The 12,677-nt window shown below is 41.4% G+C and overlaps 1 protein-coding gene across 5 annotated transcripts in view; it reads left to right on the top strand.

Annotated features, from left to right (window-relative positions):
- NR5A2 (nuclear receptor subfamily 5 group A member 2) overlaps positions 1-12,677 on the top strand; it is a 137,534-nt gene that overhangs the window by 81,031 nt on the left and 43,826 nt on the right. For all 5 annotated transcript variants that reach the window (XR_005361815.1, XM_038541949.1, XM_038541948.1 and 2 more), the window contains exon 6: positions 1,839-1,986. Coding sequence is in view for 4 of the 5 variants with exons in the window: in XM_038541949.1 (XP_038397877.1) it covers positions 1,839-1,986 (148 nt within the window). In the remaining variant the exon portion in view is untranslated. The remainder of the gene's footprint in view (positions 1-1,838; positions 1,987-12,677) is intronic.

Below are 12,677 nucleotides of genomic sequence, written 5' to 3'. Positions count from 1 at the left end.
CTCCACATGACTTGCCCAAGATGCTCTGCTTGTAAGTGGCCGCCTTGGCCCAGATCTCCTCCTGTGTTGTCCCAATTTTCTTCGGCCTCCATGACCCTGTAGGGTCTTCCTGCTGTCATCCACTTACCTATCCTGTTTGCCTCTGTAGGATTTCTATTATTCTTATCCGGGGGCAGTTAGACCATGTATAGTTTCTAAAGAATTTAGGGCTCGGGCACCACTTTCAACTAAGAAGAACTAACCTGGCATAGGTAGTGCTCCTGTAAGAGAACTGGCAAAAGGATAGTTGAGACACCCCTTTGGGGGCTACCGGGCCATCTTAATGTGTGCCACAGTGTTCATCTGCTTGTCCCCAGCAAGGGGTCAGGTTGCTTGTGTATTGGGCCTTTCTTTCACATATTCTGGAACAGAAACCAAAGGCATTCTTAGAGCGCTTGATGTTTGAATTCAGTGGACAGATGCCGGCACCTGGACAAAGCAGGTAGGACAGTGCTGTGTGCTTGATACAAGAGCAAACCTAGAACACACACTAACTGTGGCTTTTTCATGCATAGTTGACTCTATATAAACTGATTGACACCTTTGGGGGTCGTCTTTCCACTGACTCATAATTTTTCTCACTCTTGGAAAAGGTTTCTGTACACCCAGTATTCTCTAGTTAAAGCCGAAAATTCAACTCATCATATTTACACAATAAAAAAAAAATCCATTCTGCCTTGTTTTTAATTGCAAATTCTACTCTAGGGACTAGTTCTCCTGCTTAGGAGGCAGCCCTGTGCCTTCTCCTAGAGAAGCAAGTGCAGTCAATTATGGTAATGAAATGTCAATAAATATAAAAATTTAATACAGTCTGCTCCGGGTGAGTGGCAGATGAGGACTTGCCTCCCAGACAAATTTGCTGCTGCTGCAAATATTAAATGCACCTAAAAGAGTATCTGGTTGCCTGAGAGCTCTCCAGTACAAAAAGGATGGGAGCATCAGGTACCAACTGGGCTTTCCCATTATGCTATAATTGCAGCAGCAAAGCCAGTACCATCATTGACAGCCATCCCAACATCTTAACTTATTATTATAAGCTGAACTTTTTATGTCCCCATGAATAATCTAAGATTGGTGCATTGCAGCACATTTTCTTTGAAATGAAGGAGAAAATAAGCCCTTTTTTGTTATGTTTTCCAAATCGAGAAATTCTTCTTCTTCTTAATAACATCATTGCTGTCTTCCGAGAGAAATGTGTTAATAATCAATATGAAAATAGTTAGTAGTTGTTGCTTTTCAGGAAGCAGCCAGCTAAAGAATAATCTAAATGCGAGTCTTTCATCATCCACAAGCATGCATTCTTCAACAATGACTGCTTTAAAATACGGTCTCTTAAGAAAATAAAAATGGAAACCCATCTCTGCCTTCACTTCCCTCACGCACAAGGTGATGTCATCATGTGTGCATAGAATGCCGTTCTGGATTCACTTCTTATGGATAGTATAGTTGTTTTTTTTAAAAACTTATTTTGTGAGAGTTAAAAATCTTAACCTTACACCATAATGTGATTTCACAGTTAAAAAAGATGAAGGTACATATACCTGTAAAATTTAGGTAGCCAAAATCTGTTCCCTACACAGCTTATCGAAATGATTAGATTTATCAGAATAATTGTGATATGTTTTAGAATGACAGCATGTCTCAAACTATTGTCATGGGGGATATCCCCTCCATTCCAAATCTAAAGTGCCATCCGGTTTTACCCACAATTCCTAAAAGTTTCAAATAAAAATATTGGTTTCTGATTCTTTTGTTCGTTTCTGATTCTGACAGTCCTTAAAACTGATTCTGTGTTGCAGGTGGACTATTCTATAATAGCATCCCAAGCCGGGGCCACCCTCAACAATCTCATGAGTCATGCACAGGAGTTAGTGGCAAAGCTTCGCTCTCTACAGTTTGATCAACGAGAGTTTGTGTGTCTGAAATTCTTGGTGCTCTTTAGTTTAGGTAAGGAATCCTTTTCTCATACTATAAACAACCAACTGTTACTAGATGGTGCCAAACTCTGAGTGTCTTGAAGTCCATACGTGCTTTTGTTCTACCAAGGTAATGCCTTCCTTTTCAAATCGCAAAATCTTCAAATGTGAATATATTTTTACGCATATATTTCGCCATGACTCATCGCCCGGGAGTACGTGGGTTGGGCCATGGAAAAGGAGTTATTGGCCTGGGGTCCTGAAGTTTCTCCCATAATGGACATAATGAGAAGGCAGCAGCCATAGAAAGCTGTGGCCCAAGGGGGAATGGAGCTCGCTTAGGAAAGACGCATGGTATCAAATTGTCGCCGTCCTTTCTGCTCTTGATGGTTTCTCTGTGCCTTTTCTTTTGTTAGAGCTTGCAAGCTACTGCTGTTTTTATTGTAAAATATGGATAGTAATTAAAAACCTGTTTCTTAAATCTCTATAAGGATTAACCAGAGAATGTTTGTAACCAGATGCATCACTATGCGAGTATAAAAGATGATGGTTGTCAAGGGGAAAGGATGCTTCTTTAGGAAAGCTTTGGAGAAGAAAGATAACTAAGCAAGACAGATTGGCTAAATCAAGGTTCTCAGTGAGTCAGTTGAGAAAAATCACCACTGCTTGGAATAAAAAAAGGATTAAGGAGATGGATTTTTATTGACTTCAAAGGAACAGATTTTTCTGCCTGTCCCATACTTGATTTCTGCATTTTGTTGGCTTAATAAAGCCAACTTAAATAAACTTTTTGCCAAGTCCATTTATTACGTATTGGCAGACAGCTGAGGGAGGCAACTTCCCCTGAATGAAAAAAAAATCCAGAAATCAGATTTACCAACATATGTTTTTTCTTTAGTCTTCAGTTATAAGATAGTTGTGAATTCATAGCCTAAGAAATAAAACAATAAAACAAACTGCAAAGTAAAACAGATGTGTCTACTCTCCAAATTTGGTACTTTCGTTTTAAAATTCCTCTTGACAGCACTGCACAACTGTTGCTAATAAAGGGATAGTTTGAAGTAATAGAACCAGAGTTAATTTTTCACATGTAGTCAACATTTAAAATAAAAAGAACGTTTTCATATTTTGGAAAATGTGATAAATATAGCAAAGAGAAATGTTACTGAAAATTTGAAAAGACAACAGAATTTCATAGATGTAGTGTTCAAAGGTTTACAATGCCAGGACTGGATCCTGTGTGGTTTCTGTACTAACCACTATAAATAGGAAAGTTCTATTCAAGTAAGTCTACATCTTTTCCTCATGAACAGTTTTTTAGAAAATCAAGAGGAAGATAGCACAGACCTACTTGCTATAATCTCAAAAATCATTCTGATTTATGGCAAGACCTTAGTCTTTTTTCAACTGGCACGTTTGATCAGTAATTAAATGGAAAAAGTGGTAATATATGTGTAAGAAATCTTACAGCATCTCAGTGATAAAATATTTAAAGAGAGCCATCTCACTTCAATGGTATTTTAAATTAGTTGGATAACTGCATTACATTTGAAGATGTAGACATTAACCATGGGCCATGTTTCGCTTTCATCACTTTTATCTTCCCTTTGTCATTTTTCAAAATTATCATGTTCTCTGCCAATACTATGGAAGTAGGAACTTGGGTGGGGGTTCTGAAGTGCTTTCAATCTGTGAACCTCACAAATTATCATCCCGAGCCATGTATTTCATCCTGAATCATGTATTTACCAGAACCTCCTCAACCGCACACTCTTCTTATTTGAGTGTGTTGACTGTGTCAGGAGCCTGGGGACCACTGAGTAACAAACTCCACATCCCTTACAACTATGCCTGTTTATTGTCTAAGGAAATTATTAGTTCCTTATTATTTTATTATTTATTAATTATTATATAATAATATAATAATTATAATATAATATATAATATTATAATTATTATATAATTAATTATTATTTTTTCTAAGGAAAAAAGAAAGCATAGCTTTCATATCAGAGGTAAACAGAGTTTGGGCCAAGAGTTTGTTTATCAAGAGTTTATGTTTAAAGTTCAGGGAGTTTCCAATTTGCATATGGAAAATACCCCCCTCCCAAGCGACAAATAACCTTTTGGGGGACAACTTTATTGAGATATGTGGGTAATTAACTATCAGGTCCCCAAACACCTGTTTGGCCTGTAATGGAACTGGAATCACAGCACAGCCACCCTTGAAAGCTGAGCCCAAGTCCAGAATCAGAACCTGTTGTCTCAACTGCTCATGAGCTTTGCACTGATCTCCCTCCAAGTTTGAAAACTGATGCGTTCTGATCCCTGCCCCCGCCTTGAGCCTCTTTGATCCTGGAGGGAAATGAGGACTTGTGGGATGATCAGAGATCAGGGGCTGCAATGAGAGAGGACTGTAGCAGTATCCTCTTGGTGGGAGATGAGACCGTGTTTACTTTACAGATGGAGTTGGTGAGAGCAAGTAGGACGTGAGCCCTCAGGGGACAACACTCTCAGCTGGAAGAATGGCTGGTGCAAAAGCATGAAGGCAAGAGAGAGCTAGACGAGGTCTAGAGTAGGAGGGGATCAACATGGTTGGAGGGAAGCCTCTAGTGTGGCCTGATGGCAGGAGGGGTGGGCAGGAGCCTGGCACGGAGGGCCTCAAGGCATTCTACAAACATGTACGGAGCACTTACCATGTGTCCGGTGCTGAGGCTCTGGGGACGCAGTGGTTCACAGGAGGAGGGGCTGTGATCTTCACTCTGTAGGCACTTGGCAGGTAGAGCCAGATGCTTTTTTAAAAAGGAGTGAGGTGTGGGTAACATTTGTTGATTTGCTTTTCTGGTAGTGATGTGGTAGTGATGTGGAAAGTGGACTGGAGGTAAACAAGGCTGGAAACTCTGTGTTTTGGGGTGGTTTTAACACTCCACGGGGATAGGAATGTGCTGACATAAACAAATCAGACGATGCAAGCCACGGGGTGTGACAGAGATAGGAGGAAGAGGTCCTGCATGAGTCTCAGATTTCTGGGTGCTTGAACCAGGAGAGAAAACTCTAGAGGAGCAGTAGCCCATTAGTTGAGCCAAATCAAATTCTGGTAACAATCTTCCTCCCTTTCCTCCTAAAAGTCATTCTTCTCCATAGCTGATTTCTGATTCCATGAAAAGCTAATGATAGGACTAAAACTACATGTATGGTTGACTAAACATTTTCCATTCCATGGCCTGATTTTTTTTTTTTTTCTTCCTCGAATTGTATCCAGGAACAGATATCAATTGCTTAAGCTGGTTGTAAAAAGAAGAAAAAGTAGAAAAATGTCCCCTCTTTCAGAATGTTTCTGTATATAGTATAGTAGGCTCTGGGGGCCCAGTCTGCTAGTAATATTTTCTTAAAGTCCTATTAAACTTATATAAATTATAATATGTATATATTTATTTATATATATAATTTAAAATTTTTTCTTAATTATGAGAATATATAATTTGAGCCCTTTGATAACTTGGTAAAGAAGGATCTATTCTACATTGGCTTATCACTAACAAGGCAGAAATAAATCTCATAGAGGTATGTGGAATCATGATCCTCAAATAATGTCATTATTGCATGCGTTAAAAGCTGAACGGCATTCCCACAAACTTGATCTGAAAACAAATGCAGAACTGGGAAGTGGTGACCTGGCTTTGAGCTGCAACATCCTGAGTAGCATCATTCCACCTTAAGGCCCACCAGGAAAATTAGTGTGGCCTAAGTGCTCAAAGCAGCGAGTCATGAGAATGTGCCAACTAAGATGTTACTCTGGCCTTTGGATTATCTCAGCCTACAGACTCAGTGGCCAGATGCCGCTGGACTTGTTATACCCCAGGTGGCAAGAGGAAGGACTATAGGAATATTGTATCTTATTTCTCCTAATGAATGTCCTTGATTTGTTGTAAATTTTTCTCTTCTCTGACTTGCCAGTGTTTCTCAAACCATTCTTTTATGTTCAGCTGAGTTAAAGAGATTGTTACTCTCTTTGAGGGGATTTTTCCAGACTAAAAAAGCAGCTAATATTTGCCCCAAGTATAGGCCCTCTCAGTGCACTGAAATGGGTGGAAGATGCTACTCTGCTCTGCTTCTGTGTGGACGGTGCTCTAGACTGGGTCTCCGTTGGGGTTAGAAATTGCCCTTCACTTTTCTCTGTATCCCAGGTCTCTGCCACCTTGCACAGTAGAAGCTTAACAAAATATTACTGATGAGAAAGGGTACATAAATGGATTTACTTAATTTTAAATTCAAAACAAAACTTTCACCAAAGTAGCTTGTGATGTGGTTGTCAATAGTAGGTTGTCGTATCTTAAGTGCAGGTTAGTTTTCTGAGGCTGGTTTTTTTCCAGAGAACTCTAGCTGATACTTCCTCAAAATTAAATCATTTCTGTTATCAGTTTGCATTCTCCCAGTGTATAAGGGGAGATGTTCATTTGTTAGCTCTTCGGGAAAGTGAACTTGCAGAAAAACTAGAAAGACTATTCACGACTAACAGTAGGTGATGAATGGCATGTCTGTTCCAAGCAGAATGCAAGATCATAGGTTTTCAGCCCCTGGGAGCTGATAGTAGTTGGGGAATGTTGTACAACTTCTTGATAGTGATGGAATCCTGTCTACACTAAAATGGCCGGATAAAATCAGATCATTGTTCATCGTGGTAGCTCTTTGTTTCACATCAAATTTCCAAATTTTGAATTTTGATCACACATCCAGGCAAGAGTCCTCCTCATGGAGGCAAACCCAGGGAAGATGAGTGGTGTTTGCCTTGGGGGAAATGGCTCAACTGGGAAAACCACTGTCTACGAGCTGCCCTACCAAACTGCCACCTGAGCCTTTTCGATAGAGAAGCACTGAATGTGCAATGGGCATTAAGTCGAGAACAAAACTCACTGCAGAGTTGTTTGATTCATCTCCAGATTTCATTCAGGCATTCTTCAGTGTCAGGCCACAACTCCTTGACTTTAAAAAAAGTTAAACATGTTATCTCCAATGTAAATTAACATCCAAGCAATTGGTGTAATGTCCCAGGACAAAACGATCTATTTGTGACTCGATCCACAAACTGGGAGGGGTTTTGAAAATGGAAGTATAACATTTTCAGGCCTTAAAAATCATGATTTGAAATCATGATTTGGAAGGAGAAAATGAAATACTTCTAAGGCAGAACAAAGTATGTTTCCCTGTGTCTGTTGTAGCTACTTTAAATATCTAAGGCTTACACTTAAAAAAAAAGCTCTACAGTCGTTCTTGTACTTTTAATGAAGCAAAGACTTTTTATCTATCAGATTAATAAACTAGAATGTCCATGAACACAGGAACTATATCTGTTTTCCTCCTAGCATACCACCTGACATATAAGTTTTTAATAAATATTTATTACAGGGCACCTGTAGGGGTGCTCGATGGTTGAGCGTCTGCCTTCAGCTCAGGTCGTGATCCCGGGGTCTTGGGATTGAGTCCTGCGTTGGGCTCCCTGCATGGAGCCTCTGCCTGTGTCTCAGCCTTTCTCTCTGTCTCTCATGAATAAATAAATAAAATCTTTAAAAAAAAAATAGAAATATGACCTCTCTGTGGTCACACTGCCTGTAATAATAAATAAATAAATAAATAAACAAATAAATAAATAAATAAATAAATAAATAAATATTTATTGCATTCATGAATGAAAGAAGGCTTCTCATTCAAACTTCTAAGTTAAGAGAAAGGTAATGGGAACTGGAAAAATTAGTAGCAACAACAAAAATATAGGCACAAAATTTGAAGAAACAGGTTAGCAAATGGATCCTATGGATAGGTATTAGAGAATTTATCTTTTTTAAAGAAAGTAAGGATATGTCCTCACATTATGAAAGATTCTTATAAAGAAAATAGAGACCAAACAGAGTCTTCCTTTGTGAATGAAATAATGAGTGGATTAGGTACTGATGATAGGCATTTAGGTTCTATTCGAATTAAAACACTCAAGAGTGTCTGATACCTTCTACGGCTTATCGATACCAATCAGCCGTAGAAGGAAGTGGAAGCAGTGCTTTTCTTTGATAGTGTTAATAAAACATCTGCTGGTGGGTAAATCCCTTAGTTTCTCTCTTAACCTTAGAGATGGTCTCCCTCCCATTTTGTAGTTGTAAAAACTAGGTAATTTGCCCAACATTTTAAGGCAGCACCAGATCTAGAACTAACATCCCCAAATGCTAGGCTGTGTTTTCTCTGTGACATCACATTGTCTTCTTCAGAGACATTTGAACTCATCAACCAAGTATTTTCAAAATACTACATAAATACTATATAGGCAAAATGATGTAGAGAACTAGGACAATTACTGGAGGAATATAGACCCCCCCCCAAAAAAAACCCAAAAAACAAAACCCAAACTCTCTTGGATAAGAACAGGAACCACTTAATGTGAATTTCTAATCTTCACTGAATATACTAATTATAAAACTTTTAATTATAAAAAACTTTTTTAATTATAAAACTTTTTACATTGCTTGGCTTTGAAATATATCATAAGTTGTTTTTGTTTCATGACAACGTGAACTCTGGGTTTCAGGGATTTAGGAAGTTTGTAGAAAGCATTTGTCTCATAACTTCAGTACCTCTCTCTCCAAAGAATTCCTCCTTATGGTTTATTGTTGAGTTTTGGTATTTTCTTTGGCTTATTCGCCGGACTTTAGGAAAGTTAACTGATCATAAGCCTTCATTTACTAGTTTGCCTGTTTTGTCATCTATTTGAGCTCCTTATAATGTTAAAAGGAAAAAAATGAACAAACGTAACTCGATGATCATCCTCTTCCCTTTTGGTGGTTATTGGGCAATAAAAACCCTAAGATAGAAAAAGAAGAGCCGAAGGTGTCCATGAGGTCTGGGAGATAAAGCTCCTTGGTGGGGAGAGTTGGTCAATTCTGCTTTCAGGTAGAACTTTCCACTCTGCTGAAGGACCTCACCATACTCTGCTCATGCATTATGATGTTGACATTTTTAATACTAAATAAAATCGCCATGTCTACTGGCTGGAAAATGTGATGAATTTAGTCTTCTAGGTGAAGAAATTTGTTTTCAGCGATTGACTTTCCAATAGGCTTTGTTTTTTATATCATCGGTAGTTTTTTCTTTATTTGAATTTTTTTTCTGGGACACCTGGGTGGCTCAGTGGTTGAGTGTCTGCCTTCGGCTCAGGGCATGATTCTGGGGTCCCGGGCACTCAACCCCTGAGCCACCTAGGTGTCCCTTGTTTTCCTTTTTCTAAGTGTAATATTTCTCCTCCTGGCTTTCAGTATCAGAACCTGGCCAAGACAGAGTGTCAGAGCTCCCTGCAGAGGTGCCTGGGTGGCACAGCCAGTTGAGTGCCTGACTCTTGGTTTTGGCTCAGGTTGTGATCTTGGGGCGATGAGATTGAGCCATTGTGGGGTCCTGCACTCAGCCCAGAGTGTCCTTAAAACTCTCTCTTCTTCCCCCTCTCAAATAAATCAGTAAATCTTTTTTTTTCCTTAAAGTTCCCTGCAGAGTAGTTGGTAAAGCAAAATGGCAACAGGGAAATGGGCTTTGCGTGAACCAAGCCCAAGTTCCCACCTCTGTACAGAGCTTAAGGCTGGATCACAATCCCTTGTGGGGAACTGTCTCCGCTGTGAGCACTGGCATACATACATATACACTTCGTTTGAAAAATGAAGGTTTTGAGATGCCTGGGTGGCTCCGTGGTTGAGCCATGGTTCTGCTTTTGGCTCAGGGCGTGACCCCAGGGTCCTGGGATCGAGTCCCAGGTCGGGTTCCCCATAGGGAGCCTGCTTTTCCCTCTGCCTGGGTCTCTGCCTCTCTCTCTGTGTGTGTCTCATGAATAAATAAATAGAATCTTAAAAAAAAAGAAAGAAAGAAAAAGAAAAATGAAGGTTTTATACATGGGTAAAGAATTGCAGAGCACCTATTGATCTCACATCTCACAATAATAAGAGACAACAAGGACCTGTAGGAATATTAAACACGCGGTCACTAAGGATGGCATATAAAAGTTTCTATGTTAAAATAACCCTGAAAGCATGGCAGTTTGGTCAGGGTGCCTCAAGGGAAGACTCTGCTTTCAGCAAGAGAGACGGTGATGGGGCACGATGGGGCGCATGGGTGGCTCAGTAGGTTAAGTGTCTGCTTTGGGCTCAGGTCCTGACCCCTGGGTCCTGGGATGTGAGTCCTGCATCGGGCTCCCTGCTCAGCTGGGAGCCTGCTTCTCCCTCTGCCCCTCCCCACTTGTTCTCCATCTATCTCTCAAGTAAACAAATAAAATCTTTTAAGAAAGAAAAAAAAAAAGAAGGAAAGACTATGATGACGCTACTGCCAGGCCTAATTAGTGTATCCTGTCTTGTGCTGAGGGAGCCTGCTCCGTGCATCCCCTCCTCAGCCTGGCTCGGCTGTTCGGCTGTTCGCAGCTCCGGGGAAGGCTCGCATCACGCCGAGGAGTGGGAAGGAAAACTGGTTGCCTAAACTACAGTTCCACCCACGAACCCCAGGCCAGTTGTTAGCGTGGCTTTGCAGTGTCAATCACAACAAGGTTTTTCAAAATCCACGTCCTGTGCCGAGGAAGTGCTTTCGCAGGATTGCTTGGTGTTCGGCCAGTTACGAGGTGGTCCTGTGCAAGAAAACCCCTTCTGGTCCGGCCTGGGCTGTCTCTCGACTCCCCTGCCCACTCCCCTGCCCGACTCCCCTGCCCACCCTTCCTGAGCTACAGACCCCTAGAGGGAGTGCGCGTGTCCACATCCTCCTGCTCCCTCCCCTCCGGCTTCTGCAGGAGCCCAGAGATGTCCTAGAACACACCCCAGGGATGTCCTAAAACACACCCCAGGAATGTCCTAGAACACACCCCAGAGATGTCCTAAAACACACCCCAGGGATGTCCTAAAACACACCATGGGAGAAGGGAATGTAGGATGTCGCAAAAAGAAAGAGGATACAATATTTCTGCCCACTTCTCCAGAGGCCCAGCAACTCATTAGGTCTGAGGTTTCTTGCCATCAGACCGTGTCTCCGTTCGTGTGAGGGGTGGGGGTTGCCTGCGACAGCAGGGTTCTAAGCAAAACAACAGGAGAAGAGGGGAAAAATGAATTTGCCTTTTTGCTCTTTTGCAATGTGCAAGCCAGTTAATGAAAGAGGCTTCCAATTCCAGCAGAGAACTCTGATCACACTGATCAGACGGTGTTTACGGTGCCTAAAGCAAAATGGACTGGTCGCTTTATAAGTCAGGATGGGGGCACGGGTACGGGTGGCTACAACGCAAGCCTACAGGTGACCTGGAGAAGCGACAGGGGCGTTCCCTTGCCTTAGTCTACCGCCTCCCTCCAGGAAAACTTCAGAAGGGTGGGACACTAACAGAAAATTATACTTGTGCATTGCGATGTGTGTCCAGATATGAATTCGAGTTTTGAACCAGCACAACAGTGTGCGTAAGGGGTGGTCTTCACGCCACAAACATCGGTCTTCCCATTATGGGGTAATTGTCCTTCCTGAGATTGCTCACGGTATTTGCTTCATTCTCCCCTTCTTCTCAGTGCGATCCTACACCCACATGGCCTACTGCAGCCGCTCGGATTCATACACCGGTGCGTGTGCCGCCCACACACACGCGCGCACACACACACCCGCCCGCGCTCCCCGGCCTGCCTAGGGATACGGTGCATTCATCTCACATCTTCACCCAAGTGCATTGGTTAAATTGTTGCTCATGAAGTCAGATGAGCAAAAGAGGCATCCCAGGGTTCTTTTGACAATTAGCATGCGGTCTCAGCTCTTACCTCCTTATATATGATATTCTAATTTAGGAAAACACTCACTAGACACTTGTCAAAAAACTATGCATATCTTCATACTAATGCCTGGCTGATATATATGCAGCTGAGGGTAATGCCGGCAAATAAGCATTTCCTAAAATTTATGTAATCATTTGAAATTCAGAGAAGATTGATTAGCATTCAGGGGATGCCACCGTTCAATATTTACACCATAGAGATTTGGCAGAAGCAAATAATGGCATATAAAGTTGATGCTTGTCTTAATTAAATGCAGTATAATAGGTGTTGTGTGGATTTTTTTTTTTCTTTCAGTGAGCAAAGCAGTTTAGCAATGACCAGATATAATTCATTTTGGAGTTCTAACTTTGAACTTAATCAATACGTATTTACAGCGGTGGAAGAGGTGATTATCATTTGTTATCTGCTGGCCCAGGAATATAATTGCCCAAATAGCATTTATTTAGGCGTATTTCTGAATAGCTTCTGCCGAAAAATATTTATTATTTTTTAGCTGTTAATGCTAATATTGTCATTTTGCTAACTACTGCTATTTAGCGAGATGGTTTTTCAGAGATGTATTGGCCTGGCAGTCTGGGGCCAGCCAACAAGGAAGGTGACGTGACTGCTGACTGCTCTGGTTGACGCCCCTCCCTGCCTGAACCGGTGCCAGGTGCTCTAACATCGTGGAATGAAGTGGCTGTCCTAGTGCACGCTCAGAAGAGCCTAGTTAGGTAATGTAGTCCTCGCAGATCCTACACACCAGTGAACTGGACAGACACCCCAGGGCCTCTGGGTATTTTCTAGAATGGAGTCACTCAGTGACTCCAATATGAGGAATTTGTTACACCTTCTTTCTAGCTTCCTGGTAAAATCCAGTGAGTCCAGTCTTGAGTTCTGGCCGTGTTTGGTTAAGAGGGTTACGTTC

Source organism: Canis lupus, chromosome 7, assembly GCF_011100685.1.
Source record: "Canis lupus familiaris isolate Mischka breed German Shepherd chromosome 7, alternate assembly UU_Cfam_GSD_1.0, whole genome shotgun sequence".
NCBI classification, from domain to species: Eukaryota; Metazoa; Chordata; class Mammalia; order Carnivora; family Canidae; genus Canis; species Canis lupus.
The sequence above is the reverse complement of the archived record's forward strand: the minus strand, read 5'-3'. Positions and strand labels throughout refer to the sequence as shown.